This window comes from Misgurnus anguillicaudatus, chromosome 18 (genome assembly GCF_027580225.2).
Source record: "Misgurnus anguillicaudatus chromosome 18, ASM2758022v2, whole genome shotgun sequence".
In the NCBI taxonomy this organism is placed as follows: domain Eukaryota; kingdom Metazoa; phylum Chordata; class Actinopteri; order Cypriniformes; family Cobitidae; genus Misgurnus; species Misgurnus anguillicaudatus.
The window spans coordinates 33,732,804-33,756,032 of record NC_073354.2 but is presented as its reverse complement, the minus strand read 5'-3'; the positions used below and the strand labels follow the sequence as shown (position 1 = coordinate 33,756,032).

At 36.0% G+C, this 23,229-nt stretch overlaps 1 protein-coding gene across 1 annotated transcript; it reads left to right on the top strand.

Annotated features, from left to right (window-relative positions):
* Positions 1-860: 860 nt before the first annotated feature.
* On the top strand, positions 861-23,189 carry fkbp1b (FKBP prolyl isomerase 1B). The gene is made up of 4 exons (XM_055186512.2): positions 861-1,000; positions 4,594-4,641; positions 22,278-22,390; positions 22,513-23,189. The coding sequence occupies exons 1-4, from the start codon at positions 964-966 to the stop codon at positions 22,639-22,641; spliced, it is 327 nt and encodes a 108-aa protein (XP_055042487.1). The 5' UTR covers positions 861-963; the 3' UTR covers positions 22,642-23,189.
* Positions 23,190-23,229: the final 40 nt, after the last annotated feature.

Below are 23,229 nucleotides of genomic sequence, written 5' to 3'. Positions count from 1 at the left end.
GAAACAACCGACAGGTTGCTCAAATAAAGTCTCTGAACAATACATGGTATGTTGAGAGGTGCAGAGCAGGCTCTGCTAAGGAAAAACGTGGAGGATTAGAACCCCACGGACTATACACACAAATGAACCCCACGTAGGGGACAAATGTGGACGCCTAGCCTACACAGGTTTACAGAGAATACATCAGTGATAGGTTGACAGCGGATGCTCCGCAACACCAGCTATCAGGGCGGTGGAGGAGAGGCAAAAACAGTTTTTTAGACGTTTTTGCCCCGATGGCCTTCCATAATGGTGCAAATGTGCAGCACCAAAATAGAGGCTCCAAGCCGACACACGAGCCGACCCTCGGCATTCTTAACTAGTTAGTAGAAAGAACCCGAGTGGAAACCGGTTCGACACGAACACTATAGAATCTTGTGAACGTATTAGGTGTCGCCCAGCCTGCAGCTCTACAAATATCTGTTAGCGAGGAACCGCGAGCCAGTGCCCAAGAGGATGCCACACTGCGTGTAGAGTGGGCACGTAAATTAAATGGACAAGGCACATTCTGCTTTTGATATGCAAGGGCTATAGTATCCACAATCCAATGGGACATCCTCTGCTTGGTGACAGCTTTTCCTTTCTGCTGATTAATTTAACATTTAATAATCAATTAATTAGCAGATCTGTTATGTCTATTTTCGTGTAAGCTGCTTTGAAACAATAATAGTAAACATTGTAAAAAGCGCTATATAAATCAAATTTGATAGATTTTAAAATTTTAAAAATCAATATCTGAAATAAATCTGAAAGCTGAAATAAATCAACAGATGATGAGGAATTTCAACATTTATATTAAGGAATATTAGTTGTGGTGTGCAGTGTTTGGTGTCAGTGGGCGGGGCGGAGTTAGTGCAGTAGAGAGTGCTAGAGTCTGTTCCTCTGCAGTCACTTTCTGCTTGAGGATCCACCCGCACCAAAAACATGGGTGTTGAAATTGAAACAATATCACCAGGAGACGGTAAGACGCTATATTGTAACAAGTGTTTGATTACATTCACATTACAAAACCTACTAAACGGATTTGGAGGCGGGGGGCTGATAGCTTCAGATGCGGGATTACTGTAACACCTTTGCTTTATTTACATAATATATACACATTACAGTGTTCAGTACATGGCTTTTGAGGGTTTATCCCTGGGGGGTTGGCAGGGATATTTGGCACAGTTGGCGGCGGAGTGACTGAGTTTCTGAGACCTGATCTGTTCGAATGATAAAGTGAGGTGTGTGTGACACCAGTCTGACTGTATACTGTACAGTATATACTGTATGTATAAAGTCATGCAAGCATACCTAAATGATATGTACAATAAATGAAAATGAAATAGTTTTGTAACTACTACTTGGCATTTGTAATACTCATAAATATTTTTAGGAATATTTTTAAAGGGGACATTTCACAACACTTTTTTAAGATGTCAAATAAATCTTCAGTGTCCACAGAGTTTGTATGTGAAGTTTTATCTTAAAATACCATATAGATCATTTATTATAGCATGTTAAAATTGACACTTTGTATGTGTGAGCAAAAATGTTTTTGGGTGTGTCCTTTTAAATGCAAATGAGCTGATATCTTTACTAAATGGCAGTGCTGTGGTTGGATAGTGCAGATTAAGGGGCGGTATTATCCCCTTCTGACATCACCAGGGGAGCCAAATTTCAATGACACACCCAAAAATGGCACATTTTAACATGTTTTAATAAATTATCTATATGGTATTTTAAGCTAAAACTTCACTTACGGACCACAAAACCAGTTATAAGGGTAAATGTTTGGAACTTGAGATATATACACCATCTGAAGGCAGAATTAATAAGCTTTGATGTATTGTTTGATAGGACAAAAATTGTCCGAAATGCAACTATTTGAGAATATTAAAGGAATATTCCATTTTCTTAAAAGAAAAATCCAGATAATTTACTCACCACCATGTCATTCAAAATGTTGATGTCTTTCTTTGTTCAGTCGAGAAGAAATTATGTTTTTTGAGGAAAACATTGCAGGATTTTTCTCATTTTAATGGACTTTAATAGAGCCCAACATTTAATACTTACCTCAACACTTAACAGTTTTTTTTAACGGAGTTTCAAAGGACTAAAAACTATCCCAAACGAGGCATAAGGGTCTTATCTAGCGAAACGATTGTCATTTTTGACAAGAAAAATAAAAAATATACACCTTTAAACCACAACTTCTTGTCAAGATCCGGTCGTGATACGCCAGCGTGACCCCATGCAATACGTCATGACGTCAAGAGGTCACAGAGGACGAACGTGAAACTCCGCCCCAGTGTTTACAAATGTTGAGAAAGGGGACCGTTCCGAAGTTGTTGTATGTCAAATGATGCTAGTTAATGTCTTTGTGTCAGTTTATTGTTTACAATGGTCTGCAAATGTGCGTTTTATATTTGTAACACGTGACCTCCCTACATCACTACGCATTTACGTTAGGTCGCGCTGGACCGGACCTTGACGAAAAGTTGTGGTTTAAAAGAGCATATTTTTTATTTTTCTTGTGAAAATCTTGCAAAAATGACAATCGTTTCGCTAGATAAGACCCTTATGCCTCGTTTGGGATCGTTTATAGACCTTTGAAAAAAACTGTTAAGTATTAAATGTTGGGCTCTATTAAAGTCCATTAAAATGAGAAAAATCCTGCAATGATTTTCTCAAAAAACATAATTTCTTCTCGACTGAACAAAGAAAGACATCAACATTTTGGATGACATGGTGGTGAGTAAATTATCTGGATTTTTCTTTTAAGAAAATGGACTAATCCTTTAAGAAAATCGGATTTAAAGTTGTCCAAAAAAAGTCCTCAGCAACACATAAAGAGTTTCGTTCCTAAATGCAATAAATCCATTTTGACGAAATTTCGGTAAAAACGTGTTTTTATACCAAGAAAGTGACAAGATGAAAACCACTATTTTCTGTTGCAAACTTTCACAAAGCATCTTTAGGTTATAATAACATTAAAAATTTAAATCCATAGTTTGATTTTCAGATTTATTATAAAAACTGATTTTGATGGCTTATGTTTCTTCCCCGCCACAGAAAACCACCACAGGTTTATCAATACCGTGTTGCGTCCAAGTATTATTTTGTTTTTGTTTGTTTGTTGATCACGAAGTACAAAGTAGATGAGAAATTACAATGCGTGGAATGGTGCGCTGTGATTGGTTAAGCGGATTTATTGCATTCTGCAGAGCAGGAGGACTGGCATTTATTGCGTTTTAGGACAAAAGGGAGAAAAGATGACAGAATAACACAGCGAATATCAGATTTTGTGTAAAATTAAGAATTTACTTTTTAATACTGAATACTTTAATACAATACTGATTTTGGCGGTAACAAATTTTTTTTTTTCAAAATGGCATTTATCTCGTTTTGGAACTAAACTCTTCACATGTAATTAATGATTTATGATATATTTACGGTAAGAAATCTACAAAATATCTTCATGGATTATGATCTTTATTTAATATCCTAATGATTTTTGCCCCCCCAAAAAATCGATGGCTATTGCTACAAATATACTTGTGCGACTTATGCCTGGTTTTGTGGTCCAGGCCTGGGTCACATATATTAACAGCAGTGGTTCTCAAACTGGGGTTCGGGGCCTCAATGGGGGCCGCGAGAGATGGTGCCAGGGGGGCCGCATTTTATGACATTATATAAAATACATTAATTTATCAGGAATTCTCTGTAATTAAACCTAAAATAATAAGGCTACTAACCAACAGCACTACTTTGTATAACTTTATATGTTTTGTTTAATTAAAATGTTACATTTTACAACAGTTTTTGTCATACATTTTCTTTGGGGGGGCCGCAAAGGAATGCACCGTACACAAGGGGGGCCGCAAGCAGAAAAAGTTTGGGAACCACTGATTTACAGGATACCTAGAAGGCGTAAATAAGTGCATGTTATAATGACTGCAGGAGCGGTTGTGAGCTTATACGATTTTGACGCCTTCCAGACGTAGAATTGTTGGCACCAGGAAACAATCTGAACTGCCCGCTGGGGTCACTGGTGCCAGGAAGCAATATATTGGAATGGTGCTTTCTCTTTTCTTGCCCTGCGCTGGTCTCCTGTATCGGTGGACCCTTCTTGACTGACATCCTATCTGACCCCATCACCCTGCTGTCATGTGGCAAGCATTCCTGTACAGCTCACACACATGAAGCAGACCACCAGATCAGACCTTCATAGGCTCATAGATGCTGCTTTATTGATTTATCCATATGATGTTTTTTGGGCTTCAGGGTTTGGCAAATCCAACAAGAAGTAGTTCTTCTAAATGTTTATAGCTTTGTTTTCCAGTATCTTAAGAAAAATTTGATTTGCAAAAGTGGTGACTGCTCATTTTTGTGTGTAATATATACAGCAGATGATAAATGGTCCGCTGTTAGTCATCTAAGAAGATATTCATTTAAAAACATTGACTGCAATGAAAGCCTCTTCCATCACCAAACTGATGCTTTCAGTGAATACTTTGGCATGAAATAAATCATCTTTGTAACTAACAGTCTCGTTCTCCTCTCTCTTCACAGGAAGAACTTTCCCAAAGAAAGGACAGACATGCGTTGTGCATTACATAGGTAAACAATCTATTAAGCCTGCTGTTGTAAATGCTCTCATGTGTTGTTTCATTCAGACAGCTGGTAAGCCCCGCAGACTCCAAAATCAGACATGGAAACCGGATGTCGATAGCAAAACATTCCCTCCCCATTATGTTTGATATTTCTGTCCTCTCATTGCTTCCTTATAGATGGTTTCAGCAGTAACAACATAAACAAATGGCTTTCGTGAAACACACGTAACTTCCGGTAAACTCCGCTGAGGATAAATAACAACAAAGTCCTTTTAGAGTAGTTTATTTCTGATAACAAGTGAATTAAACAACAAGTAGATTACCCTAGTTCATATTTCATAGCTAATGTGTATAAGAAACGACACTGAGATAAGGTTGCTGCTTAAAATGTGTACTATAATGTATACAATGTTAACTACAAACCGGCTGCCAAACTACCCTTCACATAGCGGTTGGGTGATTCTCACGAAAACTTGGTTTTAAAAATGTCAAGCATGAAAATGTAAAAATTGCTTAAATTTACTTTTTTTCCCACCAGACATTGAAAAACAAAGTCTGGAGTAAATGGGAACATTAATTTAAAAACGTTTACTTATCATTTAACACTTTTTGTAACATAATTTAAAAAATTAGTCCTAAAAAATCTCATTACCGCAACAGTCAGAAAACATCACACTGACATATTTTCAAAATGACATGACAAACCCTGAAAGAACATAATTTGGAGATTCTGCACATGCATTTAAAATCAAAGTATTATGCTTCTATTAATTAAAATAACATTTAATAAGCATCTGTTGCGGTAATGATAATCAAAATGTCGTGTAAGCATTCTGACAAGACAATATTTCAAATTAACTGTAAAAAAATGATCTTACCTGGTAGCCATCTTGAAGTAACTGGTCCATGTGCTTGGTCACTCAAAATCAAACTTTATTAAAAATGCTTAAACTGTTCTCAAAGTGTGTTGCGGAGGATGAGAACATCAGGCATGGACACATCATTTTCCTAATTTTTCTTAATTATTATTATACATGAATATTCAGTAAATATTTTTTCTGTCATCTAAAGTAGTCTAGCAAAACATCCATTTATTTTTTTCTTAATATTTTTGTGTTAATTTGATTAAATTACAACATAACGCATGTTCAAACACAGTCGGACAAATTGCGGTAATGAGAATTTCAGCAGAAAATGAGATAAAATGTACAATTATAAATTCTTATGTTGAAATCACACATTGTGTAAGGTAGAACACAGTATTGTGTTAATTCTGATGCTTTTTAATGTTACTTTATAAAACGGTTAGTTCCAATCCTTGATTCTGATTGGTCAATAGGTGTGCTTTATTCGCAATAAAACACTGCTATGACCGCTTCACCCAACGGTTCTATTTAATATCACTGCGCCCTTAGCAACACCCTTAGCAACACATAAACATATAATGAGACAAAGTCTGAGAACAGTTTGTTGTTTTTATTTGAACTTTCATGTTGTTTTTCGCAGTCAGGGACTATTTTTTCTAGCGGAAGGAATGCTTTTATTAATTTAACTTCATGAAAGTTGCACTAATTTTTTTTTACTTTAATATTGTGTGGTAACCGTTTTATAAAAGCAGTAGGGTACTCGAGGCAAGTGCTGTGTCGTGAATAAGTGGCGGCTGAAGGGGTTGCAGGCACTCCGCTTCGCGTCGTGCCTAACAACGCCCTTCAGCCGCCACCCATTCACGACACAGCACAGCCTCTCGTACCTTATTGCTTACATATTACACATTTTAAAGCTAAAATCATTAGTGCCGTGGTGTTTCAATGGTTTCGTGGTGTTTCAATGGTTTCGTGAGAATCACTCGGTTATTCATGATCGCCCTCTCCCCTCGTCTTTAGGAAACCAAAACATTTGTTATTTTTGACGAGGTATTTGTTTCAGAGTTCATTTTAGCCACTAGTCATACCATTAAACAAACAGAGACCAAAAATTAAGTTGCGTCCAGAAGAAGCATAACCACTACAGCACACTTGCGTCCGATGAAACAGTCTATAAGTGTTATGTGATTTAGTTGCAGGGTCCTCAGCTACCATTAGCGTAGTGTTGGGGAAAGTTACTTTTACAACTAATGCATTACAATATTAAGTTACTCCCCAAAAAGTAAATAATTGCATTACTTAGTTACTTTTATGCTTACGTTACTTTTAAGTTACTTTTTCTTACGTACTCTTTCAGGCCTTGCAGGTTTTTTTATGGTCGCAAAAATGTCAAGCTCTGGCATGTCATCTCCGTTTCTGACTCAAACGGTTCCCGCTCAGGCGCACAGACTGCGTAATTCTACGTTAATATGTTCAGTTTAATTCAGTACATTATTTCATTTTTAAGTTGAATTAATTACACTGAAAACTTTTTTTTTAAAGTAACTCAAATATTAATGTCTACATTTAAAAAGTAATGCGTTATTTTACTCATTACTGCATAAAAGTAATATTATTATGTAATGCACGTCACTTGTAATGAGCTACCCCCAACACTGAGCGTGTATTACTGTATATAATAAGTCCTTTGCGTTTGTATTACTTTAAGCCAGCTTCATTTTATTGTTCAAGACACACACAGGATGTTTCCTACTAGACCAGATAAATCCCTCTTCCTCTCATTATGTTCATATCATACAGTGTGGCCGAAAAACTTGAGCCCAAAAAAGCTGCAGATTATGTTTTCTGCAACAATTTGAATAAAACTTTTATAACATATATATATATATTAGTAATGCACCGATGTATCGGCCACCGATATTTATCGGCCGATTTTTGATGAATTTGAAACCATCGGCATATCGGCAATAGCACGAGAAAGGCCGATACCGATTGTTTATTAATTAACTGCATAAAGAAATCCATTATGTGTAAAAAATTTGTTGATGTTGTTAATAAAATAAATGCTGAATAGCAAAAACCACCTTTGAAGGTTGTCATGCTGTCTTCTTATATTTATTTTAGATTAATTTGTGCCTCTCTTATTATGTTGGTCAGTTGAATGTTAATTAGATCCAATCCATGTTCAGTAAAAATAATTTGATGCAGAAATAAACTAGCTAATAGACCAACTGTATAGTATTGAATACGAGTGTTTAATATCGGTATCGGCTCGGTATCGGCCAGAAGTTGTCCGTTTAAATCGGAATCAGTATCGGCCCAAAAAATCCTATCGGTGCATCCCTAATATATATATATTTGGATGCCAAAGTCAACCATCGATAACGTAAAAAATTAAATAAAGGTTGCAACAGATGGTGTGGTGTGCAGCGACATGCGGTGCTTTCGCACTTTCGGCAACCCCAGTTCGATTCCCGGCTTGTGGCTATTTGCCGATCCCGTACCCCTCTCTTCTCCCTGTACTTTCCTGTCCTTTCCTAAAAACTCACTGTTGAATAAAGGCAAAAACTGGCCAAAAAAAGAACAAGATTACAATTATTGTAGATAAATCCTACTGTTATTGCCAAATAAAAAAAAATCCAATTTGACCAAAGTGCTGTATACAAAAATGATATAACTGAAATAATAGAAAGGAAATGAAACATATCAGAATATAAGGCAAATGCTATAACACAGGCTTATTGAAATACACATAAAACATGACATAAAACTATAAAAGATAAAGAACAAAATATTGAGACTTCTGACTTTTGTTTCACATACAGTAGCAAACATTTGCTGTGTTTATTTTTGTGTGTGAATAATATTGAATGTTTGGCTGTCTGTGGCTCAGTCTCAGATCTGCTGCTATATTAAGGAGTAGAGACGGACGATCTGTGTTGACGTCTGCTGTGCGTCTGAACCTGTTAGCTGCTCTGTGTGTTAATGAATATCTCATAGTGCTCCTCCTGTACAGCCATTGAGTACTGAATGACTCAAACAACTCTGCCTCAAGCTGTTGACATCAATCCACCTAATATGCAGATCAAGATCAGAAAGATTTTGTGTTTGTTGTGTTTTTTGGCTTTTCATCTGTATTGCTGTGTGTATTAGTTTTGTATAGTACTGTTGAGTAGTGGGGTTGTGTATTACAGCATGTAGTAGTAGTTATGTATAGTAATGTCCTTTAGTATGGTAATGTTGTGTAGTAGGGTTGTGTTGTGTTGTACTGTGTGTGGTAGTTTTGTATAGTAATGTTAATAATAATAATAATAAACTTTATTTTATGTAGCGCCTTTAAATTTGCATCTCAAAGCGCTTTACAGAATCATAGAAAATACAATATAAAATACACATACATCAAATTTAAGAACATATAAAAGAAGATGCATACAAAAAATAAAATCACTTATAAGCTTACCTAAAAAATAAGTTTTAAGTGTGGATTTAAAAGTACTCAGAGAGTCGGCCTGTCGAATTGTTGTGTAGTTGTGTAGTAGCATTGTTTATTACTGTGTGTGGTAGTTTTGTATCCTATTGTTCAACGGTAATAATCTTCTGTAATGTTGTTTATTAGCTCTGTGTATTACTGTGAAGTAGTTTTGTATAGTAATGTTTTGTAGGGATGTTGTATATTAGTAGCATTGTGTATCACTGTGTGTAGCAGTTTTCTATAGCCTTAGCCTTCTATAGTTCAATAGTAATAATGCGTAGTAGGGTTGTGAAATACTCTGTGTGTGTGTGTGTGTGTGTGTGTGTGTGTGTGTGTGTGTGTGTGTGTGTGTGTGTGTGTGTGGTAGCTTTGTATTGTATTGTTCAGTTGTATTGTTGAATGGCATTGTGTATTATTGTGTGTATTTTGTATTGTATTATTCAACAGTAATGTTGTGTAGTAGGGTTGTATAGTAGTGTTGTGTATTTACTGTTTGTAGTCTTTTTGTTGTGTAGTAGGGTTGTGTAGTACTGTGTGTAGTAGTTTTGTATACTATTGTTAATGGTAATCTTCTGTAGTAATGTTTATTAGTAATGTTGTATAGTTGCGTTGTGTATTTACTGTGTGTAATCGTTTTGTATGGTAATAGTAATGTTGTATAGTAGTGTTGTGTATTTACTGTATGTAGTTGTTTTGTATAGTATTGTAGTACGGTTGTATAAATGTTGTATAGTTATGTTGTGTATTTACTGTGTGAGGTTTGGTATAGTAATGTTGTATAAATGTTGTATAGTAGCGTTGTGTATTTTTTACTGGGCGTAGTCGTTTTGTATAGCAATGTTGTGTAGTAGGGTTGTGTAATACTGTGTGTGTGTGTGTGTGTGTGTGTGTGTGTGTGTGTGTGTGTGTGTGTGTGTGTGTGTGTGTGTGTGTGTGCGTGCGTGCGTGTGTGTGGTAGCTTTGTATTGTTTTGTTCAGTAATGTATAGTAGCGTTTTGTATTACTGTGTGTAGCATTTTTCTATAGTATTGTTCAGTATAATGTAGTATAGTAGGGTTTTGTACTACTGTGTGTATTAGTTTTGTATAATAATGTTTTGTAGAAATCTTGTGTAGTAGCATTGTGCATTACTGTGTGTAGTAGTTTTGCATACTATTGTTAATGGTAATCTTCTGTAGTAATGTTTATTTGTAATGTTGTATAGTTGCGTTGTGTATTTACTGTGTGTAATTGTTTTGTATAGTAATGTTGTGTAGTAATGTTGTATAGTAGTGTTGTGTATTTAGTGTATGTAGTTGTTTTGTATAGTACTGTTTTGTAGTACGGTTGTATAAATGTTGTATAGTTATGTTGTGTATTTTCTGTGTGAGGTTTGGTATAGTAATGTTGTATAAATGTTGTATAGTAGCGTTGTGTATTTTTTACTGGGCGTAGTCATTTTGTATAGCAATGTTGTGTAGTAGGGTTGTGTAATACTGTGTGTGTGTGTGTGTGTGTGTGTGTGTGTGTGTGTGTGTGTGTGTGTGTGTGTGGTAGCTTTGTATTGTTTTGTTCAGTAGTATTGTTATATAGTAGCGTTTTGTATTACTGTGTGTAGCATTTTTCTATAGTATTGTTCAGTATAATGTAGTGTAGTAGGGTTTTGTACTACTGTGTGTATTAGTTTTGTATAATAATGTTTTGTAGAAATCTTGTGTAGTAGCATTGTGCATTACTGTGTGTAGTAGTTTTGTATACTATTGTTAATGGTAATCTTCTGTAGTAATGTTTATTTGTAATATTGTATAGTTGCGTTGTGTATTTACTGTGTGTAATCGTTTTGTATAGTAATGTTGTGTAGTAGTGTTGTGTATTTACTGTATGTAGTTGTTTTGTATAGTACTGTTTTGTAGTATGGTTGTATAAATGTTGTATAGTTATGTTGTGTATTTACTGTGTGAGGTTTTGTATAGTAATGTTGTATAAATGTTGTATAGTAGCGTTGTGTATTTTTTACTGGGCGTAGTCATTTTGTATAGCAATGTTGTGTAGTAGGGTTGTGTAATACTGTGTGTGTGTGTGTGTGTGTGTGTGTGTGTGTGTGTGTGTGTGTGTGTGTGTGTGTGTGTGTGTGTGTGTGTGTGTGCGTGCGTGCGTGTGTGTGGTAGCTTTGTATTGTTTTGTTCAGTAATGTATAGTAGCGTTTTGTATTACTGTGTGTAGCATTTTTCTATAGTATTGTTCAGTATAATGTAGTATAGTAGGGTTTTGTACTACTGTGTGTATTAGTTTTGTATAATAATGTTTTGTAGAAATCTTGTATAGTAGCATTGTGCATTACTGTGTGTAGTAGTTTTGCATACTATTGTTAATGGTAATCTTCTGTAGTAATGTTTATTTGTAATGTTGTATAGTTGCGTTGTGTATTTACTGTGTGTAATTGTTTTGTATAGTAATGTTGTGTAGTAATGTTGTATAGTAGTGTTGTGTATTTACTGTATGTAGTTGTTTTGTATAGTACTGTTTTGTAGTACGGTTGTATAAATGTTGTATAGTTATGTTGTGTATTTACTGTGTGAGGTTTTGTATAGTAATGTTGTATAAATGTTGTATAGTAGCGTTGTGTATTTTTTACCTTGGCGTAGTCGTTTTGTATAGTAATGTTGTGTAGTAGGGTTGTGTAAAACTGTGTGTGTGTGTGTGTGTGTGTGTGTGTGTGTGTGTGTGTGTGTGTGTGTGTGTGTGTGTGTGTGTGTGTGTGTGTGTGTGTGTGTGGTAGCTTTGTATTGTTTTGTTCAGTAGTATTGTTATATAGTAGCGTTTTGTATTACTGTGTGTAGCATTTTTCTATAGTATTGTTCAGTATAATGTAGTGTAGTAGGGTTGTGTAGTACTCTGTGTGTATTAGTTTTGTATAGTAATGTTTTGTAGGAATGCTGTGTAGTAGCATTGTGCATTAATTTGTGTAGTAGTTTTGTATACTATTGTTCAATGGTAATCTTCTGTAGTAATGTTTATTTGTAATATTGTATAGTTGCGTTGTGTATTTACTGTGTGTAATCGTTTTGTATAGTAATAGTAATGATGTATAGTTGTGTTGTGTATTTACTGTATGTAGTTGTTTTGTATAGTACTGTTCTGTAGTATGGTTGTATAAATGTTGTATAGTTATGTTGTGTATTTACTGTGTGAGGTTTTGTATAGTAATGTTGTATAAATGTTGTATAGTAGCGTTGTGTATTTTTTACTGGGCGTAGTCATTTTGTATAGCAATGTTGTGTAGTAGGGTTGTGTAATACTGTGTGTGTGTGTGTGTGTGTGTGTGTGTGTGTGTGTGTGTGTGTGTGTGCGTGCGTGCGTGCGTGCGTGCGTGCGTGCGTGCGTGCGTGCGTGCGTGCGTGCGTGCGTGCGTGCGTGCGTGCGTGCGTGCGTGCGTGCGTGTGTGTGGTAGCTTTGTATTGTTTTGTTCAGTAATGTATAGTAGCGTTTTGTATTACTGTGTGTAGCATTTTTCTATAGTATTGTTCAGTATAATGTAGTATAGTAGGGTTTTGTACTACTGTGTGTATTAGTTTTGTATAATAATGTTTTGTAGAAATCTTGTATAGTAGCATTGTGCATTACTGTGTGTAGTAGTTTTGCATACTATTGTTAATGGTAATCTTCTGTTGTAATATTTATTTGTAATGTTGTAAAGTTGCGTTGTGTATTTACTGTGTGTAATTGTTTTGTATAGTAATGTTGTGTAGTAAAGTTGTATAGTAGTGTTGTGTATTTACTGTATGTAGTTGTTTTGTATAGTACTGTTTTGTTGTACGGTTGTATAAATGTTGTACAGTTATGTTGTGTATTTACGGTGTGAGGTTTTGTATAGTAATGTATAAATGTTGTATAGTAGCGTTGTGTATTTTTTACTGGGCGTAGTCGTTTTGTATAGTGTGTGTGTGTGTGTGTGTGTGTGTGTGTGTGTGTGTGTGTGTGTGTGTGTGTGGTAGCTTTGTATTGTTTTGTTCAGTAGTATTGTTTTATAGTAGCCTTTTGTATTACTGTGTGTAGCATTTTTCTATAGTATTGTTCAGTATAATGTAGTATAGTTAAGTAGGGTTTTGTACTACTGTGTGTATTAGTTTTGTATAATAATGTTTTGTAGAAATCTTGTGTAGTAGCATTGTGCATTTCTGTGTGTAGTAGTTTTGCATACTATTGTTAATGGTAATCTTCTGTAGTAATGATTATTTGTAATGTTGTATAGTTGCGTTGTTTATATTACTGTGTGTAATCGTTTTGTATAGTAATGTTGTGTAGTAATGTTGTATAGTAGTGTTGTGTATTTACTGTATGTAGTTGTTTTGTATAGTACTGTTTTGTAGTACGGTTGTATAAATGTTGTATAGTTATGTTGTGTATTTACTGTGTGAGGTTTTGTATAGTAATGTTGTATAAATGTTGTATAGTAGCGTTGTGTATTTTTTACTGGGCGTAGTCGTTTTGTATAGTGTGTGTGTGTGTGTGTGTGTGTGTGTGTGTGTGTGTGTGTGTGTGTGTGTGTGTGTGTGTGTGTGTGTGTGTGTGGTAGCTTTGTATTGTTTTGTTCAGTAGTATTGTTTTATAGTAGCGTTTTGTATTACTGTGTGTAGCATTTTTCTATAGTATTGTTCAGTATAATGTAGTATAGTAGGGTTTTGTACTACTGTGTGTATTAGTTTTGTATAATAATGTTTTGTAGAAATCTTGTGTAGTAGCATTGTGCATTACTGTGTGTAGTAGTTTTGTATACTATTGTTAATGGTAATCTTCTGTAGTAATGTTTATAAGTAATGTTGTATAGTTGCGTTGTGTATTTACTGTGTGTAGTAGTTTTGTATATTATTGTTCAATAGGAATCTTCTGTAGTAATGTTGTGTAGTAGCGCTGTGTATTACTGTGTAGTAGTTTTGTATAGTAATGTTTTGAAGTGACTACATGGTAAAGACTATAGACAGTTTCATCGGATGCACATGCAGTGACGTGATACGCGTCTTGTCCGAACTTCCGGTTTCAGTCTTTTTTGACATCTGACTAGTTGCTAAACTGAATTCTTAAACAAATACCTCGTCGAAAATAACAAATGTTTTGGTTTCCAAGGTAATCTACGTGTTGTTTATTTTGCTTGTTATATAAATAAACTACGTTTTAAGGACTTTGTTGTTATTTATTCTTAGCGGAGTTTACCAGAAGTTACGTGTTGACCACGAAAGCCGCCTGTTTATGTTGTTACTGCTAAAACCGTCTATGATAAAGACTTCTCTGAAAGTACTGGAAGTGCACTACTATAAAACCGTGTTAGTGTCCAAAAAGACATTTCACTGCGTAATATAATAACATTATTCCTATTTTACGTTATTAGTGGTTGTGAGCCAAGCGAAACAGGATGGATTTTATCACAGGCTCATGCCCGAATTAGCGTTGAGCCCCCCCACTAAACACACACACACACCCCACAATGTTCCTCAATGCATTCCATACCTAACTGTCTCTGACCCAGTCGAGCAGAACAAATCAATTAGTCCAGTCCTGCTGGATCTCCTGAGGTTTATTATCAGACCTCATGTGACTGTCTGCTCTATTAATAACAATGACAACATTATATCCAAATGGTTTTTGAAGAGAGACCCTCACTTTTGCTAGATTTGACTATGGTGGACTTGCCGGATCCGAAGCTCACTGTACAGTAGGTGTCCAGTTTCATGAACCCTGAGAAGGGATTCCAAGGCACTGACAGAGATATAAGATCAACTAATATGAGAATATTCCTGCAACATGGACTATAGTGTGAGCACCTGGTCAAACAAATTATTGGGTTCATGTTATAGATTAATTAGCTTTATTAACCCCAAATGTGCCCAAACACTTTTATTATTTGCCATGATAATATTGCACACTATGTAGCATAGTATATGTGAATTGGGATGCAGCCAAGAGTTTCTGTGAATGAGCAGCCTGTGCCGTCATCAGGATATAGTATGAAAGACGCAATGTATAAAGAGAGTCACAATATTATTTGAACAAACAAGAAAAGTGCACAAAAATGTATTTTTATAGCCAGAAACACTTTTGTGCCATTTAGAGTTTTCTTTATTTATAGTGGATGCTTTGATGACACGTGACGTGTCATACGTGATCTCTCTCATGTTTTTGAGCTAAAATTGCACGTAGTTGCACGTAGACACTGTGTATCTGATAAATTTGTCGCTGAGAAAGCGACCACCACCGGCTCTCAGACGGATACTGTAGGAGAGGTATAAATAGCCTCCGGGTCTCCTCCTGCTCTCCGGATTTAAACTCTTTCCCACCGGTCTCTCACACTGGGACCAAGAATGACCTCAGATAGATTTTCCATTGAAGCCGGTCAATGGATCAGACAGACCCCCACCACATCCATCAGTCGGAGACGAGATCCACCCACCCGGGCGCAGATGGTAATCTCAGAAAATGTTTAGAGGTTTGTTAGAGCATAAGTTAGTTAGTTATGTTAATTCATTTACAAGTGAGCATTAGTATGTCCTTGTAGTCCAACAAGCTGCTATGATAAACTTTAAAATGGATTTTGGATCGGATCCCGGTCTGTAGATATCTCGGCACACAGCCTTTCCTGGAAGTCCCAGCTCCTTTTAAATCCGAGGAGTGAAAGTTAATACTGGACAGAAGTGATCTTTCTGTATTTCACTCACTGTGAACTGTAAGGAGTAAATACTTTTGCCTGGACACAATTTGTCAATACTTAAATAATTAAAAGAGTGATTCATACAGTTAATGGGAATCATATCTGATAATAAAGTGCTGTTAGGGGGAAAGATGGGAACAATATTATTGATGAACAATCAACTGATTTTAGGAAGACCTAAAGCAGTGCTTCTCAAATAGTGGGGCGGGACCCCCAGGGGGGGCTCGAAGCGACACCAGGGGGGGGCGCGCGAGACTCCGGGGAAAATACTTCATCAGGAAGTGATTTTTTTACACCGCCACTTAAAGACATTACACCCCAAACACGCTGATAAGCCGCTTGAGTTTTTTATTATTATTTATTGATTATATTTAATTTTTCAGTATCAAATGGTCAAAAAATATACTGTAAATAAGGATAGATTTTTTTATTTCAGGCAAATTGATGCATTTTAAGTCTTTTTTTGTTACAGACTAAAAAACAATGTTAATAAAGTTATTCTTTGTTGTAAGTTGATTGATATTTCTTTTTTTTGTGTTTTCTTTAATGTTTATAAGGATACAATGCTTTGCAGATGTGTCATTTTATAGATAAATTATACTATTTATAGTCGCGACGGAGAGTTGGGGGGGCGCAAAATGTTTACTTCTTCCTAGGGGGGGCGTGACAGAAAATAATTGAGAAGCACTGACCTAAAGGGATAGTTCACCTCAAAATGTTAAAATGTTATATTAAAGGTGCCAAAGAATGCTTTGAAACAATCTGTTAAATTGTTCTCTGATATTTACATAAAAGGTTTGTGGATTTATTAAGTGCAAAAAATATACAGAGACGGTTTTACATGTCCATTTACAACCCTAGAATTTGCCCCCAGAATGAAATGGTCTTTTATTACCTTATTTGAAAGGCTCATGAATAATAATGTTGAGCTTTGCTCTGATTGGCTGTTCTTCTTCAGTAGCTCTGTGTGTGTGTAAACAGACCTTGTTTGAGCCTGTATCAGACGAAGATACAGAATTTGAGGAACAACTAATTGTTTGGAGATTGTTAATGAATGGTTCTGAGTTGTACGGTGTGTTTTTTTTCGGTATGGACCTGCAAAACATAACTGTAACGTCAATAGTAGAACTTCAGTCTATACTAGGGGTCTCCAACATGTCGCTGTCTTAATTGCAGGTAGCTCGCTCGCGGGTTTATTTATTTATTTATTTTCTGTGGTTATGGCGCATTTGGATGTCTGGTTAGTGTTATAAGCGCCTGTGGTAGTAAAGACTGGGTACGTGTTTGAAGTCGCGTTGAGCTGTGTAGACCGGTGTATAATATGACATCAGTAATTTAACATCTATGATTCAAAAACAAACAGATAAGTCTGCGCACCCCGCGCCGGACGATCCGCGCAACGCGGTGAAGCACGCGCCGCGGCAACCGGACGATCCGCGCAACGCTGTGAAGCACGTGCCGCGGCAACGGGACGATCTCCGCAACGCTGTGAAGCCCGCGCCGGGGCAACCGGACGATCCGCGCAACGCTGTGAAGCTCGCGCCGTGGCAACTGGACGATCCGCGCACATCTCGAGTCGAGGCACTATGGTTAAAATGGATGTTGTCATTTTCGGATTCATTTTTGATAAAACGAAAATACAGTCGTCGTCACAGGTTCAATGGGTTATCATCTCATATTTAAACATCAAATGTCAAGAGATACCAGAGAGCCATACGTGACATACATGCACATCCCTATTATGAATCCAAAAGCAGTAAATACTCTATGTTTGGATCATCTTTCTAAATCTGATCTTTAATAATTGATATTTTTATTCAAAATGTGGTATTTTTGGACGAATCCTACAAGAGGTGATGAAAAAGTATGACAACATGAAAGTTTTTTTGTTGTTGTTGTAGGATGTGTTCTTTCATTTGATGTATCGTATGTTTATGTTAAAAGAAAATCATTTTCTGGAAGGTATTACAATTTTGTGAAAAAAAATGCTTACACTGGCTGGCAACTTTAAAAAAAAAAAAATGCTGGCAGGAAAGAGTTCAAATCACAGTGAGTTAATAGACCGGTGTCTATTAACTCACTAATTTAGGTATAACGTGACACAAGTAGCTCTCGACCACTTTTATTTTTTAGAAAGTAGCTCTCCAATGAAAAAAGGTTGGAGACCCCTGGTCTATACGTTAGCATATAGCATTGACTAGCATATTATTTAATTATTTATTAATTTTCTTTTCATGTAATTCAACACGAAATGCCACAATAACAATCTAACAAACACAACAAAAAGACATTCCGTGACAAGAAGAACAGGAGTCGGATGAAGAAAAAAATCTTATAAACTCCTACCCCATTCTTATACCAAAAAAATTACAAATTAGAAATCACTGACATACCAAAAAAAAAGCCCTGACCAGATTTAATCTACTTTCAAGTTTAACAATTTTCATTTTTTATATTTTGTGTTTATTATTAATTCTGCTTACACAGCACTACAACAAACAAAAACAACAATAATACAATGATAACAATTCTGACAATGGAAACAACATTAAGACCATCATTATTATAATTTTAACAATTTTCACTATACTATAGCGCTAACTCAGCAGTCACAACTTTGTTTTTAGCATTGTAACAACATTGTACTTAAATTCAAATGTTTTGGTTTCCTAGGTAATCTGACTTTGTTGTTATTTATTCTTAGCAGAGTTTACGGGCAGTTACGCGTTGACCACGAAAGCCGCTTGTTTATGTTGTTACTGCTGAAACCGTCTATACGTGGGCTTATATTTAGTCATGGTTAACTTGATTGTTTTTTTTTTTGTGAGCGCCTTCCTCTTCTTCTGCTCTCTTTCCCCTGATATAGACAGAGGCGAAAGGTGACCTACTTAAACCAGCCGAATAATCTGGCGAATTAGGCCAATGTTTCCTATTTCATTCCTCTTGTTCATTTAGCTCAAAAGAGCTTAGATTGCACAGGAGATTTGGACAGAGGCGTTTTCTTCATTGGCTCCGCTGTGTGTTAGCAAACCACTCCTTGCTTTCATAAAGTATGTCTGAGTGAATGCATAATTAACTGAACTGAAGGAGTTAAATGTTGAATATACTGCTAGTGGCTTCATGTTTCAGTTAGGAAATTAAGTAGCCTTGTTGACACAGGATAGTAAAGTTTCCATCGAATGAACACTTGATAATCTTGCCGAAAGTGTTGGGTCATCCAGGTCCTTTTCGGACAGTTTTTCAAATACTATGAATTCAGACATATTACTAGCCTCACATGCTAATTTATGCATATTACTATATAGTATGGAAGGTGATTGGTCTCTGTTTGCTCTTGCACTGGTATCTGCTGTTGCACAAAATTATTACTGTGTCTACTTTAAACGTGGGAGCTTGTTTGCCACATTTTTTGTCTAATGGTGGTCTGTTAAGAGGTCTGTAGATTAGCGGTGTTAGCGCATTATTATCTCATCTTAGTATGAGGGTTAGGCACTAAGGCATGTATTTTGTCTCCCAGAACACCCTAGCAACCGCAAAACAACTATTTATAAAGTAACCTGGCAATTACCCACCACCCCTCGCATGAGGAATCACAACTCGCCCACAACTTATTATACAAGTGTAGTTGTTATTGTTCATTTGTGTTAAAATTTTGTTCTTTGTGGACTACAGCATTAGTGAATAACTTATGAAGTGTACACACCAAACGCGAAGCATTGCGGTCCTCGCTCTGGATTACTTGCGGGATTTTACTTTGTATCATGCAAATTTTTCGCTTGAGTTGAATATTTTTGAGTTGAGTTTAATGGGAAATAGCATGTGTTTTGCGGCTATCACGTCGCCCAACTCGCGTCATTCGTTTCGCACCACGTGAATTCTCATCTATTTGTGTTTTTTCATTGACTTTGCGCATGCAAACTGCTCATGCAAATTGTTGAATTTGTGTTCCATAGCGTTCCTCACTCTAAAATACTCACGGGATTTAATTTTGTGTCATGCAGATTTTTTCTTGAGTTGAATATTGTCAACTTGCGCCAAGGCGCATTTGACTGTGTGTTCACACCAGACGCAAATTAAAGGATTAGTCCATTTTCTTGGGGGAAAAGTCCAGATGATTTGCTCACCACCATGTCGTCCAAAGTGTTGACGTCTTTCTTTGTTCAGTCGAGAGGAAATTATGTTTTTTGAGGAGAACATTGCAGGATTTTTCTCATTTTAATGACCTTTAATAGAGCCCAACATTTAATACTTAACTCAACACTTAACAGTTTTTTTCAACAGAGTTTCAAAGGAAAAAAAAAAAATGTACTTTTAAACCACAACTTTTCGTCTAGGTCCGGTCCAGCGCGACCTAACGTAAATGCGTAGTGACGTAGGGAGGTCACGTGTTACATATATAAAACGCACATTTGCGGACCATTTTAAACAATAAACTGCCACAAAGACATTAATTAGTATCAGTTGACATACAACAACGTAGGAATGGTCCTCTTTCAACAAACTTGTAAACACTGGGGCGGAGTTTCGCGTTCGTCTTCTGTGACCTCTTGACGTCATGACGTATTGCATGGGGTCAGCTGGCGCATCACGACCGGATCTACATGACGAGAAGTTGTGATTCAAAAGTGCATATCTGTTATTTTTCCTGTCAAAAATGACAATCGCCCCGCCAGACAAGACCCCCATGCCTCGCCTGGGATTGTTTATAGTCATTTGAAACTCCGTTTAAAAAAACTTTAAAGTGTTGAGTTAAGAACATAATTTCTTCTAGACTGAACAAAGAAATACATCAACACCTTGGATGACATGGTGGTGAGTAAATTATCTGGATTTTTCTTTTAAGAAAATGGACTAATCCTTTAAGCAAATCAATTGTGCGTATTTAGACGTTTGAAATTCAGACGCAACTATGCTCAATTTGCCAGCTTTAGCTAGCTTGTAGTCTCGATATGTATATATTTCGGCGATTTTTACAATTTACCAGATTATCCGACCTCCTCACTCACTTTCTTCCATGCAAGATCCTTTCTATTCCTGTTTCTATGAAAGTACAAAGATGTTTTGTACACCTCTGGTTATCCACATACAGCGACAATGTTTTTGTCCTTCATTGTTGTTTCGTATTTTTGCCTCCGATCAATACGCTGTAATCACGTCACTACTAGGGCAAGCTCATGATTGGTTAACGTGGCGTGAATATCCGCCAAAGTTCCGATTTTCAACTTTACATGTAAATCACTCACGCTTAACGCTTTATTTGCATCTGGTGTGAACGCACCATGAGGCGAATAGCGTGTCTTTCCACGGCAATCGTGCCATCCAGTTCGCGTCAATCACATTGCCCCACGCGAGTTTGCGTCTATTTGCGTCTTTGCATTGACTTTGTATGTAATTTACTTGCGCAAATCATAGACTACACGTGTACGCCCCATTAGTCTTGTATTACCAAAGTCCCTTTAGGGAAATAGCACCACTCGGTAACTACACTGCAAAAAATTATTTTCAAGAAAAAAAAAATTCCTAGTATTTTGGTCTTGTTTTCAGTAAAAATATCAAAACATTCTTAAATTACGATGCTTTTTCTTGATGAGCAAAACAACTCAAGAAAATAAGTCTAGTTTTTAGACCAAAAATATCAAATTTAAGTGATTTTCTGCATAAAACAAGCAACAAAAAAAAATCTGCTAATGGGGTAAGCAAAAAATCTTGAATATTTTTTCTTAAACACTAAATTCAAGAAAAATTCAAGAAAATTTTGCTTACCCCATTGGCAGATTTTTTGCTTGTTTTATACACAAAATCACTTAAATTTGATATTTTTGGTCTAAAAACTAGACTTATTTTCGTGGGTCGTTTGCTCATCAAAAAAAGCATCTTAATTTAAGAATTTTTAGATATTTTTACTGAAAACAAGACAAAAATACTTTTCTTGAAAATCATTTTTTGCAGTGTATGTTTGCAACGCCTCTGGGCAGTTGTTTCAGTCATGCAAGACTCAAGTCCTGTCTACTTGAATGGGGAAAGACAAATGCTATTACAATTAAACAACATGTTATTCAACAACAATTAAACCTGGCATCAAATGTCCTATAACTTTTCATTCTTTAGCTCAAATTGCCAAAAAAACCCACCTTGTTCGATGTCATTTGCGCCTCTGTACAGAGCCTCTCCTCCAGATAACTGTCTTTATCGATTGATGATTGGTCCTTTAAATTGTAGGTGCCAGAGATGCATTGTCCCCTATCATAGTAACAGCAGTGCTCGTTCTTGCTTTATCCAATATTTTTAATATTACCAAGACATTAGGAATTTAAACCAAAACCCAACATCATCCAAATTAATGCTAACTATTAACTATGATACAATATATGACAACTGAAAAATAAACAATTTTATTATCACTGACTGTATGTATGCCAGATTGAATAGTTTGAATTGTTTTTAAAAACTTTATGTTTGCATGCATAATAATAATAATAATACATTTTATTAATATTGCTACAAAGGTGCTACAAAAATTAAAACAACAATAAAAAATTCCTTGTAAGGGAAAGTTACTCTAAAATGATGTTGAACAAAGTCTTCATTTTGATGATAATTGTATATTTTTTTTGTATATTTTGCAGGAATGCTGCAGAATGGCAAAAAGTTTGACTCATCACGAGACAGAAACAAACCTTTTAAATTCAAGATCGGCCGACAGGAAGTTATCAAGGGCTGGGAGGAAGGCGTAGCACAAGTAACTGAGTCTCAAATCACAAAGCTCATATAATAAGCATGCTGAATCGCATTACATTATTGTGTGGTATTTATTGTCTTTGCTTTAATTTTCAATAAATGTTTTTTTTTGTCTCGATTCAGATGAGTTTGGGTCAAAGGGCGAAGATCACCTGCACCCCAGATATGGCTTATGGTGCCACAGGTCACCCTGGCGTCATTCCTCCCAACGCCACCCTTATATTTGATGTAGAGCTGCTCAAACTGGAATGAATCATTAGCTTGTACATGTCAGAGGTCGCTGAAGGAGAAACACAAGCCCCATATAAACTGTCATCTTCTTTATCAACATCATTTTCTGTTCTTTGCCAAAAAAAGCAGCGTGTTATCTTTTCTTTACAAACAGCATGCTCTTTTAATTCTAGGTCACATTTCCTAAACATTTGTAAATGTAATACAACGATTTAATCAGTATTTTAATTTATACCATACCGACTTCACAGCCTTAATAAAAGTGAATAAGTTTAGGATTTAACAGTAAGGTATAATAGGTTATAATTTTGAGGGGCATTAACAACTACTGTCAGCATTGCCACTTTTGATAAAAGTATATCCTGCTGAATGCAAATGAATAAATGATAATGTTACTGTATTTACTATATATTTTATATTTGAATATATCCCTTATAAACATTTCTGCAAGTCTCGTCTCAATCTACAAAAATGAGATGTGGAACAAATGAAATATGTACCGTGGAGTGCTTTGGCTTCTATAAAGTTTTTTCAGCTTGCTCTTAATAAATATATTTGAACTCTTTGAATCTTGTGCTGGTTTGTATCTGTTAATGATGAATGAATTAA